The sequence below is a fragment of the Hemiscyllium ocellatum genome, chromosome 2 (genome assembly GCF_020745735.1).
Source record: "Hemiscyllium ocellatum isolate sHemOce1 chromosome 2, sHemOce1.pat.X.cur, whole genome shotgun sequence".
NCBI lineage: Eukaryota > Metazoa > Chordata > Chondrichthyes > Orectolobiformes > Hemiscylliidae > Hemiscyllium > Hemiscyllium ocellatum.
Genome location: NC_083402.1, coordinates 86,881,564 through 86,901,847, shown reverse-complemented (window position 1 = coordinate 86,901,847; position 20,284 = coordinate 86,881,564). Strand labels below are relative to the sequence as shown.

Below are 20,284 nucleotides of genomic sequence, written 5' to 3'. Positions count from 1 at the left end.
GGCATAGAGGGCAGTTACATCCTTAGGGACATTGCAGGTATCTACATTAGAAAGGAAGTTGGGGAAGAAGGTTATCCACAGCGGGCTGGTATGAAGGAAAGTTCTCTAAGGGACTGAAACTTCCACGGAGGAAGGTTTGGAGGAAAGTTTTCCAATTTAGGGAGCGAAGACAGGGGTATAGAGATATCTGGAACAGAGAACAGATTAGTGTTTTGAGTATTGTGGTTCTGTTGTTGGGTGCTTGAAGGGCTCTCTGGGCAAGATGATGGAGAAAATGGTCCTAAAGGGCAGGATCAATGATGGAGTCATAGGATAACTGAGGGTACTGGACAGTGAAAAATGCAGTTGTAGTGAGGGGGAGTAAAATGTGATACATTCATGGCCTGACAGCAGGAAGTCATGGAATCTATCAGAACTGGTGACATGGATATAACAAGAGGTGCCAGGTTAGTGTGAGCATGGTTGGCTGTATTGGGTGTGGGCTGAGGGTGGAGAAAAGGACATGGATGGTTATTGGTTTAATTTCAAGGGTAACGGAGAGGAAAGGAATTGTTATATTAGGTGGGTCAAGGATGATGGAGGTAAACTGGTAGGTTACTGTGGTGGAGGGTTGGAAAGTGGAAAGAGAGACTAGAATGTGAAGCACAATATTTTCAAAATATCTTCATAATGTACTCACTCTGAAAGTGCAATCCTTTGAAGGTGAAGGAAGATTGTTATTGTTGAATGGAGTTAAAATTGGGCACAACTGGCCAGCTTAATGGACACTTTAATAAATACTGAAGAGATTTTCTAATGTTCAGAGATGTTATTTGACACCTCTGGAGAAGGTGGGATCTGAACCTGGGCCTTCTAGTCCAGCGGGCTAATAATCCTAAATTAAATAAATGAGAAGCATTGCTAGGTATGTTTTCATCTCTAATGTAACTCACCGAATGCAGTCACATTGCTGCCTGATGAATGGCTCTCATTCAAAAGAGATCCCAGAAAGGTCAGGAGAAGGAGAGAAGGATGCTCTGAAGGTCAGCTCCTGCTGACAGAATGAGGGTGGAATGTGATATTCTTATGATCTCTCGTGGGACACAGTGGAAGGATACTGGAGCATACAGGAAATTTCAATGATGGAACATGTAGTTTGGAGGTTGGAGTAAGGATTATACTAGGAAGGTTAATCTAGAAGTGCTGAGAGTTGAGGGAAACTGTGGGAAGCTCAAGAATGATAGGGAAAGTGCCAAGGATGATGGAATGCAGATTATAGACAGAAGATGTACTGTCAGTGGAATCCCAAGGTGCAAGGCTATTAAGTGGCTGTGTAGAACCTACCTGAGGGTGAGGCAAGAGTGATGGGCTGAGGCTTTATGGTGGAAAATGCATTAATGATCATGGGAGGGTGAACAATCAGTCTTTCATATCCAGGATCCATGAAGAATAACAGAATCAATAAGAAATTATGTCAGCATTTGATGAAGTTCAAGGCTGGTGTTAATCAGGTTTATGTTTATTCATTCAGGGGATGTGGGTGGTGTGGCTGTGCAAGCAATAATTGCCCAAACATAGTTGCCCTTGAGAAGGTAGTGGTGTGCTGTCTTTTTGACAGTTCGTTTGCAGTAGATAAGCCCACAGTGTTGTTAGATAAAGAGTAGCAGGATTCTGACCCCGCTATACTTAAGGAACAGCATTATATTTCCAAGGCAGGATGGAGAATAGCTTGGAGGTGAACTTGCAGGTGAATGGTAGTAGTTGCAGCTTTTGTCCTTCTAGATGGTAGGGTTGAGAGTTTAGACGGTGCTGTGTAAGGAGTTTTAGCGAATTTCTGCAGTGCATCTTGTATTATACTACTAAAGATAACTATATTTAAACAGAATTCAAGTCAAATCTTTTATGTGAAAATTTTATTTCAGTTAAACACAATTCAGCACAAAAATTAGTTTATTTTTATGCACACTTTCTTTCTCTCTAGAGTTTTGGGCATTGGTCCAATATGTTCACTTGTCAGCATCAGACTTGAGGTGTTCTTACCAGATTGCTAAACAACTCTAGTTTCTACATGGTTCTGTCTGGCTGCTTCCACAGCCTCATCCTCAGCAGCAGTCAGGATTCATGTGCCCAAGAAACCTCCATCACTTTTGGGCGCTCCTGCCTATTACAGGCAGTCTTCACTTGCTGACAGCCATCCAAATGGCCACATAAGCATGTTACGACCATGCACACCATGACAGATCCTGAGCCTTCCCAGTTAGTGTTCCAACCCCTCATTCTCCTGCAAAATGGTGCAATATTCGCAGCATGAAGTGGCTCCCGTACATTCTGTCCATGTGTTCTATCTGCTGCTGAGGTCTGCAAACCAAACTTCTATGAAACATTCCTCTGCACCAACTTACACTGCTTGATGCCCCTCTGAATGTCACATTTCATGAACATCACACGGTGCCACTTATCCTTGTGGAGCACAGCAGATTGTTCATCCTCTTCCTGCACTGGATCGATGTTCTACTCAGCACATGGCTGCTAACCTGGATTGCCTCCTCCGCCCACAACATCTTGATTGCTGGGAGGATCCCTTGCTATCATCCCTTGGAAACAAGACCGACTGCCTTTTCTGAAGCCTGAAGGAGAGCCTACAGTGAGGAATTGCTAGACCATGGGGCTACATATTGTCTTGTCGAAGAGATCACCCTGGTAGCAGCAGTTAGTTTTCTCCAGGAGTGTAAGGTCAAAGCAACCCAACACTATACTGTCAAAGTCTCCAGTAACAGTCACACTGATGCTGTTGTCTTGAAGCCACAACACTCTAGAGCAGAGAATTCCAAGACTCATAACCTTCTAAGGGACAGAAAGGCTCCTCACTTTAGTCCTAAATTGCCAACTCCCTAACCTGAGACAATGCTTCTTACCAGGGAAATAGACTCTGCCAAAGCCCTTCAGAATCTTACATGTTTCAATGAGATCACCTCACATTCTTTGAAACTCCAGTATTGTTTTACACACTGAGTGCAGGAGTTTGGCACTAGGTAATGATGCTCATTTGAAGAGATGGTGCAGGCATGGTGGGCTGAATGGCCTCATGTGTTGTAACAGTACTATGATTCTGTAAAGACATCCCATTATTCATCAAACAAGTTGCAACCCAGCAACCAAAAATGGGCAAGACTTGCAAGTAATGAATTTTATGTGATTCTCCCAAAAAACAAAAAATTCATAATATAAGTTTTTCTCACATGCACATGTGCCCACAATTGTGCAGCTTATAACATTTTGTGACTTATTTTCCTATCATACCTATGCGTATGTGAGAAACATGAGAATGACGAGAACGAGGGTAGGTCCGATCAAGGACAGTAGTGGGAGATTGTGTATTGAGTCGGAAGAGATAGGAGAGGTCTTGAATGAGTACTTTTCTTCAGTATTTACGAACGAGAGGGACCGTATTGTTGAAGAGGAGAGTGTGAAACGGACTGGTAAGCTAGAAGAGATACTTGTTAGGAAGGAAGATGTGTTGGACATTTTGAACAACTTGAGGATAGACGAGTCCCCCGGGCCTGACAGGATATATCCTAGGATTATGTGGGAAGCAAGAGAGGAAATTGCAGTACCGTTGGCAATGATCTTTTCATCTTCACTGTCAACGGGGATGGTACCAGGGGACTGGAGAGTAGCGAATGTTGTGCCCCTGTTCAAAAAAGGGAATAGGGATAACCCTGGGAATTACAGGCCATTTAGTCTTACTTCTGTGGTAGGCAAAGTAATGGAAAGGGTACTGAGGGATAGGATATATGAGTATCTGGAAAGACACAGCTTGATTAGGGACAGCCAGCACGAATTTGTGAAGGGTAGGTCTTGCCTTACAAGTCTTATTGAATTCTTTGAGGAGGTGACCAAGCATGTGGATGAGGCTAGAGCAGTGGATGTAGTGTACATATATTTTAGTAAGGCATTTGATAAGGTTCCCCATGGTAGGCTTATGCGGAAAGTCAGGAGGCATGGGATAGAGGGAAATTTGGCCAACTGGATAGAAAACTGGCTAACCGGTCGAAGTCAGAGAGTGGTGGTAGATCGTAAATATTCAGCCTGGAGCCCAGTTACAAGTGGAGTTCCGCAGGGATCAGTTCTGGGTCCTCTGCTGTTTGTAATTTTTATTAATGACTTGGATGAGGGAGTCGAAGGGTGGGTCAGTAAATTTGCAGATGATACGAAGATTGGTGGAGTTGTGGACAGTGAGGAGGGCTGTTGTCGGCTGCAAAGGGACTTAGATATGATGCAGAGCTGGGCTGAGGAGTGGCAGATCGAGTTCAACCCTGCCAAGTGTGAGGTTGTCCATTTTAGAAGAACAAATAAGAATGCAGAATACAGGGTTAACGGTAGGGTTCTTAGTCAGGTGGAGGAACAGAGGGATCTTGGGGTCTATGTACATAGATCTTTGAAAATTGCCACTCAGGTGGATAGAGCTTGTAAGAAGGCCTATGGTGTATTAGCATTCATTAGCAGAGGGATTGAATTCAAGAGTCGTGAAGTGATGTTGCAGCTGTACAGGACTTTGGTTAGGCCACATTTGGAGTAGTGTGTGCAGTTCTGGTCGCCTCACTTTAGGAAAGATGTGGAAGCTTTGGAGAGGGTGCAGAGAAGATTTACCAGGATGTTGCCTGGAATGGAGAATAGGTCGTACGAGGATAGGTTGAGAGTTCTCGGCCTTTTCTCGTTGGAACGGCGAAGGATGAGGGGTGACTTGATAGAGGTTTATAAGATGATCAGAGGAATATATAGAGTAGACAGTCAGAAACGTTTTCCCCAGGTACAACAGAGTGTTACAAGGGGACATAAATTTAAGGTGAAGGGTGGAAGGTATAGGGGAGATGTCAGGGGTGGGTTCTTTACCCAGAGTGTGATGGGGGCATGGAATGCGCTGCCCGTGGGAGTGGTAGAGTCAGAATCATTGGCGACCTTTAAGCGGCAATTGGATAGGTACATGGATGGGTGCTTAATCTAGGATAGATGTTCGGCACAACATCGTGGGCCGAAGGGCCTGTTCTGTGCTGTATTGTTCTATGTTCTATGTTCTATACCTACATTCCTTCAGTAGAGGTAGGACAGGCTGCTTAAATTTATGCGCTAAGTGTTGACAATCCTTGGTTAATAACAACAAACCCATACTATGTATCTCTTGAACCTTGATGTTTGAAAAAGAATGAGGCTAGGGCACATAGAAATTACGATTCTCAAAGATTTTACATTATAGGCAAATAGAAAGACAATAGTATTCAGTTAAAACTTTCCTACAAGTCTTTTTAGTCCAATGTTACAGTTGATTCAGGCAAGCAGTCTATAAATAACTGTAATCTTAGTCTTCAGTTCCCTCATGGCCTGTCCCGAAGCCCTTTCACACAGTTGACATTTAATCTAACTTTAATTCTGTATGCTATATTGACAACTCTGTAAAAGTCTAGATTAGGAAAGATGAATTTGAAAGGAGTAGACATGGTGAAAGGCTTGCTAAAGATCCAGACAAGGAGACGCATTCATTTTCGGATTGTGAATTACTGCTGCAGGGATATATGTGTTCGACTGTTGAAACATGGGCCAAAGATCAGAGCCAAAGGGTTTGGTAATATCTTCAATATTACCCTTGCTGTATGATTATTTTTGAATCACAGGGACTAACTGATTGAATTGGTCACGGGGAAAAATTACAGATTAATAAGCTGATTTATTTAATTCAATCTGTGTTTTAAACAATATCAAAAAAGTGTTACCACTGAATTTGAGATAATACACAAGCAGCTCTAATATGAAAGATATGAACAGTCATAGTTGATGTTATATAGTAAAGTCTAGTAATATAAATGAGCTGTGATTACCACTTTCTGTGCTCTCCAGGCAGAGATTTTAGTTCAAGAGAAAAATGAATGAATAGGGTAATTTATGGGAATGTATTCCAGTTGTGACACTAATTACCATACTTTCTCAAATTACTATTGCTGAAGTTGTTTTTTTTCTGTTATAGCAAAGGTAACAATTCCAGCTGCATCTAAGTTCTGCAAGATATTGACACACAAAATCCATGTGCTGTTATGAAATTATTTGATAAAAATAACCCAAAGGACTCTGGATGCTGGAAATCAGAAACAAAACAGAAATTACTGGAAAAAAATATCAGCTGGTCTGGCAGCAGAGTTAATGTTTTAAGTTCAGTGACCCTTCTTTAGATTTGATTTTAGCTCGGTACATGCTGAAGATGGTGTGAGTGGATGGGGGTAGAAGTAAACAGTAAGTGAAAATGGTTCCCAGAGAGAGAGAAAAAAACAGTTGGACAGATATAGCAATGAGTAAAAATCAGACTGGGAGAATTAATAGCTGATAATTGGGACCAGTAGTTGCTGAAAATCTGTTGTTTGTGGTAGCGACCCATGTGATGACAGAATCTGGTGTGTAGGGGTTGGGATAAAGACATAGGAGAAGATACTCAGGCCCTAAAATTATTGAAGTCTATATAGAGTCTGGAAGGCTGCAGGGTTCCCAAGCAGAAATTGAGATGTAGTTCTTCCAGCTTGCACTGAGCTTTGTTGGAGTACCGCAGCAAGCCTGACATAGAGATTTTGGCCAGGGAACACAGTGTTATGTTGAAGTGGGAGGCAACAGGAAGCTCAGGGTCATTTTTACGGACAGAACTTAGGTGTTCTGCAACGGAGTTGCCCAGTTTGCATTTCGCTTCCCTATGCAGAGGAGGTCACATTGTGAGCAGCAAATACAGTAGAATCAATTAAGTGAAGCACAAACAAGTTGCTGCTTCACCTGGAAGGAGTGTCTGGGACCTTGGACAGTGAGGAGGGAGGAAGTAAACAAGCAGTTGTTGCACCTTCTGTGATTGCATGCAGAGGTGGTGTGGATTGTGGGAAGAACTAAACATTCAGGGCTACCTGACATTTCAAAGGGACCATCAGTAAAGCATGAAGGTGAGGTAGCCATGTTAGGACAACACAAGTAAGTACAATGCCATGAAATAATCTTGAATCAGAAGATGTAGAATCTTGTGGGTAAAGGTAAGAAATAAGAATGGGTAAAAGACCAGTCGTCTGTTTCTACCGTAAATTGGAGGCCCATTACATAATTTGAATGACATAATCTACCTATGTTGCTTTTAATTTGTTGCATATTGTTGTTTTGACTTAGTTAACCTCCAGTACTGCTGCAGACCTATCTGTTGCTCTTAAGGTCGGTAGATGCAGATAATCATGTGATAGAATCTTTGATGAGATCAGAAGTTGCTTGATTTTGTTAAACAGTGTTTTCTGTTCAACACTTCAACATCATTGTTGATCCCTGCAAAGTAGTTATCTCAAAGACTCACTATAATGTATCACGGCAGTGAAAGTTCTTCAGTTGCTTTGGTTTTCTATGGGTCACTTATGATTTCTACGAGGGGTTGGTTAGCTCATTTGACTAGATGGCTGGTTTGCAATGCAGAGCAATGCCAACAGCATGCGTTTAATTCCCCAGTCAGCTGAGGTTATCATAAAGGATACTTCTTCTCAACCTCACTCATCTCCTGATGTATAGTGAACTTCCTGTTAAACCGCCACCAGTCATTTCTCCCTAATGAGAGAGCAGATCCACAATCCAGTGGGACTATAAACAATTTTATCTTTACTGTGATTCTAGTCCCTTTGATTATGTGCCCAAGAAATGTTACTATTGGCTGTGAAAATATAACTATTCTCATTTAACATTGGACTTGCATTCTGAATCACTTTTATGTCTGTTTTAACTCTTTGATCATTGTTTTCCTTTATAGCTCCATCATGTCATTCATGTGACATGTTACCCCCTGAATACCTGACAATGTGTTTGGTATTGTTCTTTGGAAAACCTCTGCTTTTTCAAAGGGTAGCCTGTTAAAGTAATAATGCTCAAAAGGGTTAATAAAGGTCATCAACCGAAGTCTTCAAATACAGGTAACTGCCAGAATTCACTGTTCACATCCAGTTTGATGAACAGGGTCAAATACAAACAAAAACTGAAATTGCTGGAAAACTTCAGCAGATCTGACAGCATCTGTGGAGAGAGATCAGAATTAATGTTCTGGGTGCAGGTACCCTTCTTCAGAACCATCAGATTGATGAATAGGGTATTCTTAGCTGGTTTTGCTAGATTATTCATCCAATTAAATCATAGAGTGCATTTCACATTTCATCGCTTTATTCATTTGAGTTTGATCCAAAAAGATTCTTGCTAAACCTTTATGCACAGTAACCATTCATACCATCCCATCAATACTGAAACAAATTAAACTACTCCTTATCTGCGTGTAGAACCTATTTCTATGTCCAAGTGTGGGTATGGCACCCTCTTGATGTGTACAAGCTTATTAGTTTTGCTTTATCCCTCATGTAGCACTCTGTACCAATTTACTCAAACCTGTCATCCTGGGAATTCTTTTTCAAATTAATTTCCTTTGTTTGCATATGCAATCTCATCAATTTTTTGAATTAATTTATGCATTCCTGATAGTAGAGAACATTCTTGGTTCTAGATGATATATAGAGATTCTGTGATCTGGATGAGAATGTAAGAGGAATAGTTAATAATTTTGTGGATGACACCAAGTTTGTGGCATAATCAACAGTAAGGAAGATGACCTAAGATTAAAAAAGGATCTTAATCAACTGGGGCCAATGTGCTGAGAAGTGGCAAATGGAGTTTAATTTGGATAAACAAGAGGTATAGCATTTTGTTAAAGTGAACAGGGGCAGGACACATATAGTCAATAGATTCATATAGCAGAACCTACACTTTGGCTTATTGTGTCTGCACTGACATAATTCCTACTAAAATTGTGCTAATCCCAATTTCCTGCACTTGTCCCATATCCTTGTTCTGATGTTCTGATATTTGAAGTACTCATTCAAAATTTTTTTTTTAAGTTTTCCAGCATCTACTATGTTCCCAGGCAGTGCACTCCAGATTCCCACCGCGTGCTGAGTGTAAAAGTTTTTTTTTCCCAAATCGTTTTTGAATCTCTTACCCATTACCCTAAAACTATGCCCTCTGATGATTGACTCCTCTACCAATGGGAACAACAGCACTCTATTCACCCTGTCCATACTCTTCATAATCTTATACACTTCAATCACATCTATCCTCAGTCTTCTCTGCTCAAAAGAAAACAATCTAAGCCTATATAGTCTGTCCTTTTAGCTCAACATCTCCATCCTAGGCAACATCCTGGTGAATCTCCTCTGTACTCTGCTGGTGCTAACACCTTCTTGTAGTGAGGTGACCAGAACTGCACACAGTATTCCAGTTGTGGCCTGACTAATATTCTGTACAACTCCAACTTTATCTCCTTGCTCTTATACTCTTTGCTATGGCTGGTAAAAGCAAGTATTCCATATCCCTTCTTAACTAGCCTCTTGATGTGTTCTGCCGACTTCAGGGATCTGGGAATAATTACCCCCAAATCCCTCAGTTCCTCTAAGCTAACCAGTGTCCTGCCATTCATTGAATACTCTCTCATCTTGTTTCTTTTTCCAAAGTGCATCACCTCTCCCTTATTAGGGTTAAATATCATCTGCCACTTGTCTGCCCATCTGATCAACCTATCTGTGTCTGCCTGTAACAGACAACCACATTTTTCATTATTAACCACTTTACCAATCTTGGTGTCATCTGCAAATTTGCTGAACATTCCCCCCACATTTTCATCTATATCATTTATGAATATAACAACAATTAGGGTCCCAGTACTGATCGTTGTGGTACACCACTGGATACCGGCCTCAGTCACTCTGACAACATTCCAGCAGTACCCTCAGTATCATAGTACTAAGCCAGTTTCTGATCCATCTTGTTGAGTTTCCCTGAATTTCACATACTTTAACCATCTCAATCAGTCTCTCATGTGGGACCTTGTCAAAAGCTTTGCTAAAATCCATATAAACTACATCGACTGAACTTCCCTCATCCACACACTTGATCACAAAAATTTCAAACAATAGACAATAGACAATAGATGCAGGAGTAGGCCATTCAGCCCTTTGAGCCTGCACCGCCATTCAATATGATCATGGCTGATCATTCCTAATTAGTATCCTCTTCCTGCCTTATCTCCATAACCCTTGAAAACCCTTGAAACAATTCTAACAAATTTGTTCGGTATAATCTCCCTTGAACAGGAACATGCTGACTATCCCTCATTAACCCATGCCTTTTCAAATGGCTACTAATTTGTTATAGAACATAGAACATTACAGCGCAGTACATGCCCTTCAGCCCTCGATGTTGCGCCGCCCTATCATACTAATCTGAAGCCCATCCCACCTACACAATTCCATATACATCCATTTGCCTGTCCAATGACGACTTAAGTGTGCTTAAACTTGGCGAATCTACTACCGATGCAGGCAAAGCATTCCATACCCTTACTACTCTCTGAGTTTCATAGAACATAGAACATTACAGCGCAGTACAGGCCCTTCGGCCCTCAATATTGCGCTGACCTGTGGAACCAATCTGAAGCCCATCTAACCTACACTTTTCAATTCTCGTCCATATGCCTATGCAATGACCATTTAAATGCCCTTAAAGGTGGCGAGTCTACTCCTGTTGCAGGCAGTGCCTTCCATGTCCCTGCTACTCTCTGAGTAAAGGAACTACCTCTGACATCTGTCCTATATCTATCACCCCTCAATTTAAAGCTGCATCTTCTAATGCTAGCCATCACCATCCAAGGGAAAAGGCTGTCACTGTCTAACCAATCTAACTCTCTGATAGTTTTATATGTCTCAATTAAGTCACCTCTCAACTTTCTTGTCTCTAACAAAAACAACCTCAAGTCCCTCAGCCTTACCTCGTAAGACCTTCCCTCCATACCAGGCAACATCAAAGTAAATCTCCTCTGAACCCTTTCCAAAGCTTCCACATCCTCCCCATAATGCGCTGACCAGAACAGTATGCAATACTCCAAATTTGGCCATACCAGAGGTTTGTACAGCTGCAGCATAATCTCATGGTTCCAAAACTCAATCCCTCTGCCAATGAAAGCTTACACACTGTATGCCTTCTTAACAACCTTAGCAACCTGGGTGGCAACTTTCAAAGATCTATGTACCTGAACACCAAGATCTCTCTGCTCATCTACACTACAAGAATCTTGCCATTAGCCCAGTACTCTGCATTCCTGTTACTCCTTCCAAAGTGAATCATCTCACACTTTTCTGCATTAAATTCCACTTGCCACCTCTCAGCCCAGCTCTGCAGCTTATCTATGACCCTCTGTAACCTATAACATGCTTCGTCACTATCCACAACCCTACCAACCTTCGTGTCATCTGCAAAGTTACTAACCCATCCTTCTATGCCCTCATCCAGGTCATTTATAAAAATGACAAACAATAGTGGACCCAAAACAGATCCTTGCGATACCCCACTCGAAACTGAACTCCAGGATAAATATTTCCCATCAACTACAATCCTCTGTCTTCTTACAGCTAGCCAATTTCTGATCCAAAACACAAATCACCCTCAATCCCATGCCTCTGTATTTTTTGTAATATCCTACCTTGTGGAATCTTATCAAATGCCTTACTGAAATCCACATAAACCACATCAACTGCTTTACCCTCATCCACCTGTTTGGTCACCTTCTCAAAGAACTCAATAAAGTTTGTGAGGCACGACCTACCTTTGACAAAACCGTGTTGACTATCCCTAATCAACTTATTCCTTTCTAGATGATTATAAATCCTATCTCTTATAACCCCTTCCATTACTTTACTCACAATGGGAGTAAGGCTCACAGGTCTGTAATTTCCAGGATTGTCCCTATTCCCCTTCTTGAACAAGGGAACAACATTTGCTATCCTTCAGTCTTCTGGCACTATTCGTGTAGTCAATGACAACATAAAGATCAAAGCCAAAGGATTGGCAATCTCCTCCCTGGCTTCCCAAAGAGTCCTAGGATAAATCCCATCTGGCCCAGGACCTAATTACTTTTACACTTTCCAGAATTGCTAACATCTCCTCCTTATGCACTTCAATCCCGTCTAGTCTAGTAGTCTGTATCTCAGTATTCTCCTCAATCACATTACCTTTTTCTAGAGTGAATACTAATGAAAAGTATTCATTTCGCACTTCCCTGTCACCTCTGACACCATGCACAACTTCCCACTACTATGCTTGATTGGCCCTAATCATACTCTAGTCATTCTTTTATTCCTGATATAGCTATAGAAAGCCTTAGGGTTTTCCTTGATATTATCTGCTAACAACTTCTCATGTCCTCTCCTGGCTTTTTGTAGCTCTCTTTTTCCTGGCTAACTTGTAACTCTCAAGCACCCTAACTGAGCCATGACATCTCATCCTAACATAAGCCGCCTTCTTCCTCATGACAAGAGATTCAACTTCCTTAGTAAACCACGACTCCCACGCTGGACAACTTCCGCCCTGCCTGACAGGTACATACTTATAAAGGACCTGCAGTAGCTGGTCCTTGAATAAGCTCCAATTTCAATTATGCCCATCCCCTGCAGTTTCCTTCCCTATCCTATGCATCCTAAATCCTGCCTGATCACATCGTAATTGCCTTTCCCCAAGCGATAACTTCTGCCCTGCTTTCCATCACTAAAGTAAATATAACCAAATTGTGGTCATTATCACCGAAGTGCTCACATACCTCAAAATCTAACACCTGGCTGGGTTCATTACCTAGTACTAAATCTAATGTGGCCTCACCCCTTGTTGGTTTGTATATATACTGTGTCAGGAAACCCTCCTGCACACATTGGACAAAAACTGACCCATCTGAAGTACTTGAACTATAATATTCCCAGTCAATATTTGGAAAGTTAAAGTCCTTCATAACAACAACCCTGTCACTCTGGCTCTTATCGAGAATCATCTTTGCTAAACTATCCTTACATCTCTGGAACTACTTGGAGGCCTATAGAAAACTCCCAACAGGGTAACCTCTCCTTTCCTGTTTCTAGTCACAGTCCATTCTACCTGCGTAGATGCATCCTCAAACGTCCTCTCTGCAACCGTAATACTGTCCTTGACTAACAGTGCCACATCACCCCCTCTTTTACCATTTTCTCTGTTCTTACTGAACCACTGATGTGAGACTCACCAGTCTGTAATTTCCTGGTTCATCTCTACCATCCCTCTTAAAAAGTGGAACCATTTTAGCCATCCTCCAGCCCTTGCCACTTTCCCTGTGGCCAGCCAGGAATTAAAAATTTGTGTCAAAGCCCATGTAACTTCCTGCCTCACCTCCCACAGTAGCCTGGGATGCAATTCATCTGGCTCATGGCATTTGGTTGTTTTTAAGCCCCGACAGAGCCTCCAATCACCTGCCCCTTTCCTATGTCAAACTGTGCATGTTCCTCACAGCCTCTTTTCCAAAATCTGTACCTACATTTTCCTTTTCTAGAGTGAAGACTGAAGAGAAGTATTCATTCAACACCCTTCCAATATCCTGTGGCTTCACATACAGGTAGCCCCCTTGGTCCCTAATGGGCCCAACTCTTCCCCTGGTTAACCTCTTCCCTTCAATATATTTATAAAATGATAGGTCCCTCGGTTATGTTGTCAAAGAGGGAGACACTAGGGTTCAGGTACATAATTCCTTGAAAGTTGGATGACAGGTAGACAAGCTGATTAAGATGGTGTTTAGCACTTTTGCCTTCATTTCTCAGACCATTGAGTAAAGGAATTGGGACATCATACTGAGTTTGTACGGTGTTGACGAGGTGCTACAGGAAAGATATTATTAAATTAGAGAGGGTTCAGAAAATATTTACCAGCATGTTGCCATGTCTAGAGGATTGGAGTTATAAGGAGAGGCCGGATAGGCTGGGATGCTTTTCATTGGAGCATAAGATGTTGACCAGTGACCTGATAGAGTTTTAGAAAGTCACGAGGAGCATAGCTAAGGTGAACAGCATTTCCATAGGGTTGGGGAGTTCAAAACTAGGGGGCAGAGTTTTCATTGGAAAGGGAAAGATTTAAAAGGGACTTGAGGGGCAACTTTATTACAAAGAATGTGTGTGGAATGATAAACAGTAAAACTTACAAATGACACATACTGGTCTGAGTGATCGTGTATAGTTCAAAATGGAGCTCCAGTATGACCAGTGCATTCATTTCCAAGTATTTACTGGGTTGTTAAACTGGTTTCCCCTCAATTGGCCAAACATTTTCATAGCTGTCATTTCCACTCTAGTGAAAACTGAAAGAACTGCAGATGCTGTGAATCAGAAACAAAAACAAAAGTTGCTCGAAAAGCTCAGCAGGTCTGGCAGCACTGTGAAGAGAAATCAAAGTTAATGTTTCAGGTCCAGTGACCCTTCCTCAGAACTGATGGCAGCTAGGAATATGTTGGTTTATATGCAGAAGATAGGATTAAGGGAGGGTAAATGATAGAGATAGAGCCCAAAGAGAGAGATGAACAGTTGAACAAAGAAGTCGGTAACGATCTGGCTGGGAGGATGAATAGCTTTAATGGAGACTGTTAGTGGTTAACAATAGGTAGTGTGTAATGGCAGATGGCAGACTATGTGATAACAAGGCCTGGTGTGTGTGGTAGGGGGCTAGGACATTGGGCGGTTCAGGCCCTAAAATAATTGAACTCTATGTTCAGTCCGGAGGGCTGCAGGCTTCCCAAGCAGAAAATGAGTTGTTGTTCTTCTAGCTTACATTGAGCTTTGCTGGAGCACTGCAGCAAGCCTGAGTCACAGATGTTGGCTGAGGAACAGGGTAGTGTGTTAAAGTGGCAGACAGCTGGAAGCTCAGAGTATTTTTTTGGGTAAGTCTTAGATGTCCTGCAAAGCGGTCACCAAGTCTACACTTCATTTCCCCATCATAGAGGAGACCACACTGTGAGCAGCGAATGCATTAGACTAGATTGTGAGAAGCGTAGGCAAAGCATTGCTTCACCTGAAAGGTCTGTTCGGGCCCTTAGATAATGAGTGGGGTGGAAGTAAATGGACAGGGTTACACCTTTGGTGGTTGCTGGGGAAGGTGCTGTGGGCTATAGGGGTGGTGTTGAGAGTGAAGGAAGAGTGGACAAGGGTGTCCAAGAGAGAGCGGTCCTTGTGAGAGGCGGACAAGGGAAGGGAGGTGAATATATGTGTCTGATAGTGGCAACTCACTGGAGGGCGGCACGGTGGCACAGTGGTTAGCACTGCTGCCTCAGAGCGCCAGAGACCTGAGTTCAATTCCCGCCTCAGGCGACTGACTGTGTGGAGTTTGCACGTTCTCCCCGTGTCTGGGTGGGTTTCCTCCGGGTGCTCCGGTTTCCTCCCACAGTCCAAAGATGTGCGGGTCAGGTGAATTGGCCATGTTAAATTGCCCATAGTGTTAGGTAAAGGGGTAAATGTAGGGGTATGGGTGGGTTGCGCTTCGGCGGGTCGGTGTGGACTTGTTGGGCCGAAGGGCCTGTTTCCACACTGTAAGTAATCTAAATGGCTTTTGATGATCTTCTAGGTGTAGATGGTGATGGGATGTTAGGTAAGGACAAGGGAGAGGAGAAAGTAAGGACTGCAGATGCTGGAGATCAGTCAAAAGGTGTAGCGCTGAGAAAACACAGCAGGTCCGGTAGCATCTGAGGAGCAGGAGAGTCAACGTTTCGGGCATTCCTGATGAAGGACTTATGTCTGAAACATCGACTGTACTGCTCCTCAGATGCTTCCTGACCTGCTGTGCTTTTCCAGCACCACACTTTTTGACAAGGATAAGGGAACTCTATCTCTGTTGCGAGAGAGAAGAGGGGGATGAGGATGAAGGTGCAGGAGATGAGTTGGACCTGATTGAAGGCCCTATCAACAATGGTGCTGGTGAATCCTTGGTTAAGAAAGAAGGTGGACATTTTGGAGGTTCCCTTGTTGAAGTTGGCCTCACTAGGAAATGTGCTATCCCTGTGCTCAGCAATCTGTCTGTTTTCTCTCATACCAAATCCTTTTTGGCTGGTAAAAGCTCTGAGAAAACCTCATGTGAAACTCCAGATTACATTCAGGTTGCAAATTAATTCTGCCTTCAATCCCTCCTCGTTTGCTGCTAGCAGGTAAAGGTCACTTATGAACAAATCCATGCTTTCCTTATGTTTCCATTTTCTCTGATTACATTTCACATGTTCTTTACATTCTTAAAGTTAAAGAACTTAAAATTCTTTCACGTTATTAAATTTCTGCTGATAGTGAAGTTGCATGAAATGCCCTCAATACATCTTTGTTTGATTCTGTATTTTTGCCACAATCTGTTCTGCAACTACATCATTCACAATAGTCCCCATCACGTACAGGCCTTGTCCTTTTTCCCTTTAGTTCTGAAGCTGTTCTAAACTTCATAAATCTTTTCTTCCAAACTTCCCACTTCTGAGTCTGTTTCAGTCCCTTGATCACCTGGAAGTGGCATGGTTGACTCTATGACTCTCTGGACCTGCAGTTTTGACTGTGACCCTGGTTAATCTGCCAGCTACTGTCTTGGGTCCTTGCTCATTGATACCTAGTCTTTGAGTGTGTTTCTAAGTTCTCATCTATCTGTGATAACTCTGACATCTTAAATAATTCTTGAAAACCCTTCTTTCTTCCTTCTTGACCGTGAGGTTCACTAAATAAAATCATCATTACCATGCTCTCTCATTAGAGAGAGATGACTGGTGGGGTTTTAACCTGAGGGTCACCACTCTTCAGGTAAGGGGAGAGGTTAAGAAAGTGGGGCCTTCATGATAAACTCAACAGTGCAGGATTTTAAGCCATACTGTTGGTGTTACTCTGCATTGCATTGCAAATCAGCATGCAGCTAACTGAGCTAAACTAGCCACTTAAATGACTGCATTTGACACATATTTTAGTTTATCAGAACTCTTCATTTACAACATTGCAGATATACACTTTTCTGAAGACTCTAATAGAGCTTCAGATCACTCTACATAATCATGTGGTACTGACATCAACTTTACATCATTATACATCATCATCATTGTGTATTCTGCTCAGGTTTCATTGCTCTAAAGCCACAGCACAGGAGATGTTTCAATCCACTGTGCATGTATAGATTCTTTGAGATAACAATCTGATTAACCAAACTGCTTTCCCTTTTCCCCGTAATCATGTAGATTTATTTCCTTCACATATTTAGCCAGTTCTCATTTGAATATGACCACTGAATCTCTGTTTACTACTTTTTCAGCAGTACATCTCTGATCACGACAACTCACTTCATAAAAAATAAGTTTCTTTACATTGCTTCTGGCTCTTTTGAGAGACACCTTGAATCAATGTTCTCTGATTATCAACTCTTGCCACTGGAAACAGATTCCCCTTATTTAGTCAGTCAAAACCATTCATAATTTAAATACCTCTGTCAAATCTTTTCTTGTCCCTTCCTCGACCAAGAACAACCCAAGTTACTGCAGTTTCTCTTCATCCTAAGTTAAATTATAGTAAATCTATTTTCAGCTCTGTCTAATACCTTAATATTTTTCCTAAAGTGTAGGGCCCAGAACTGAACACAATATTCCAGTTGATTCTATTTGGATATTGATAATTTTAAAAATTATGCTAAATAGTGGAAGTTGTACATGTATGGACAGCAAAATGATAGCATGAGACCAATCTGTGTAATTTTACTTAAACGTATCATGTTCAGATTCACTTGCTTAAACTCTGTGTTGAATGTTGTCGAGTGTAGTAATCAAAATGACTTTTCTAAGTCCAGTACAATCTATGCCATTTCAGCACTGAGAAACGTACAAACAAACCCAGCAGTCAGATTATGTTTTGTCAGAGAAAATAGCAAATGATCAGTGACCATCTTCCAATTGGATAATTAGGTCCATGTTTCTCAGATGACTTGAGAAAATTGCTTTTAAGATAATAAGGTGTAATTAGACAAAGTTAGAAAGTAGGAGACAAGTTTGGACCTGCAGTCTCTCACACATTGCCTTAGGTTCAATAGGAAGAGAAAGATTGTGAAATGCCATGTTAAGATCTTTAACTGTTCTTGTTCTTTTCAGGTGGAGAGTTGTTGGTGTTGAATGATGAATCTCCGTCTGAAGCAGAAAAGGAGAAAGAGCCACAGAGTGAGAAAGGAGAGATGAGTGAATTCAAATGTGAGAACAAAGAGGAAAACAGTGATGAAGCTTTAACCATATCAGAATTAGTGTATAATCCAAGTGCCAGTGTCCTGCCTACTCCTGTAGAAGATGGTGGGATTGACTTGCTCTTTAATAGTCAACCATTTGGAAATCAGAGGGATGAAGGAAATTTGTATGATGAGCTAGATGCAAATGAAACCACACCGCTGATTGCTGAAGAAGAAGAATTAAAGGATGTAAAGCGAGTACTCACCAGCAGCTTTGAATTGTTAACAAGCAACAAACATCTGAACGCACTCGCAAAAAGCTTTGTGAAACTTCTTCTGGTGGGGTTGGGCTTGATGCTGTTTGCTTTCCCACTTCTTTTGGTCTTGCTGGAATCCGACATTGATGCTTCTTTTCTGAGGGAAATCCGGCAGACACCAGAGTTTGAGCAGTTTCACAATGAATACTACTGTCCGCTTAGAGAGTGGTTGGCATGTAAAGTACATTACATCTTTGATAAGCTAGGCAGCACCTGAAACCACACCAGTGTCCAGCTGGACAAACAGTAACAACTCATGACAACTTCGTCTCTGAGCAAAACTTATTTCTGCTGTTTTTACTGTTTTTATGTTTTGTACCTTTTTAATGTGGTTTAAAAAGTATTTCAGGAAATTTTATTCATTTTTTGAAGTGAAAATTGCTCATGAAATGATTGAATTGTAATGCACAAAGTAATAAGTGTGGCATGATGGAGTATTTTCTGATATTCCATGGTTGTTGTATTTGTGTATGCATATACAGCATTTTGTTTCCATCTTTTTCAAGATGGATGCAAGATTTCAAATGGTCTATACAGATGAATAACTGTTATGGCAATGGACCTTTCTTGTGTATTTGCATAAAATGTGTTGACTGGGTTACATGTGGTAAAATGCATGAATTTGGAGGGTGGGCACTTGGTATTTTCATAGGCTCCAAAATCAAAACAACATTTTATTTAAATAGAAATTATTTATAATAATTGGAAACACCAAGCTCATTTGGGGTAAATTTCCATGGAGGTGCTTCCACTTCTCTATTGTAACTGGAGGAAAAGTACAACAGAATGCCTCCAGTCCATGGAAATGCACCCTCTTGTAATTAAGTTCTACATAAACTGAAGATGTTTTCAAATAGGTAGATTCATGAAATGATGAATGTTTTTGCAGTATAAAAAGAGACAAAAGTTGCCAATGTTAGACAAGCTGCAAGAAAATGTTGTGTTTGAGTAAATTGAGATTGCAAATCATAAACAAAGGAAAATTGGCTCAACTCTTCGGGTTTATAGCATGCATTCACTTCACTCACATCATTATGCAAACTGAAAGATTATCACAAGATATCTTTAAAATACAGGATTCCACAAGGCTTCAAATTGCTATACATATGTTAACATATGTAATGTAAATAGCTTAGAAACTTCTAACACAAATGGACCAGGAGAAAATTATTTAATTTAGGTTGATTCTCTGAGGTAGTAAACACGGTAGGCTGCTACCTTCACATCAATCTTCAGTGATATCAAGGAAGAACTGGGCACACTCCATGGGAATTGAAGTCATGATGTTGAGGTGCTGGTGTTGAACTGGGTGGGCAAAGTTAAAAATCACACTGTACCAGGTTATAGTCCAATAGGTTTATTTGGAAGTACAAGCTTTCAGAGCGCTGATTCTTTGTCAGGTAGCTAGTGGGGCAGGATCATCGGAATTGAATGGTAGTGACAAACTACTTGCCAATATCCTTAACCTGCACAGAAATATCAGCTAGTTTCTGTGTACAGGGGCAAGTGAAACTTAATGGTGGTTGAAGACAACATTAAAAGCATTGATTAAATTCCCATTTTAGCTGAAGCAGACCTGGATTGTGTCACCTTGCCCTACCCTGTAGTGAGTGGAAAAACAATGGCAAATCACCTTTGAAAGGAAACAACTATATTAAAAAATCAGGATGAAGCATTAACAGACAATGAGCTGAGAATTTGTCTTCTGGCAGAACACACATCATTCACTCACACTCCTACATAGTTTCAAATTTCATGAATTGAACCAACAGGGTCAAACAGTAAAACTGTTACCTTGCAATGAAAAGAAAGATTGTTTCAAGTTAGAAGCTAAAAACTACTGTAGAAAATAACAAGAAGTGTAAGTATAACCAAATCTGCTTCAGCGGAAATGG

General features: G+C 41.3%; 1 protein-coding gene across 1 annotated transcript in view; it reads left to right on the top strand.

Annotated features, from left to right (window-relative positions):
- The window catches only part of frmd3 (FERM domain containing 3), a 221,537-nt gene extending 202,929 nt beyond the window's left edge, over positions 1-18,608 (top strand). The window contains exon 15 of the mRNA XM_060845125.1: positions 18,013-18,608. Coding sequence (XP_060701108.1) covers positions 18,013-18,606 — 594 coding nt within the window. The 3' untranslated portion in view covers positions 18,607-18,608. The remainder of the gene's footprint in view (positions 1-18,012) is intronic.
- The last annotated feature ends 1,676 nt before the right edge of the window (positions 18,609-20,284 follow it).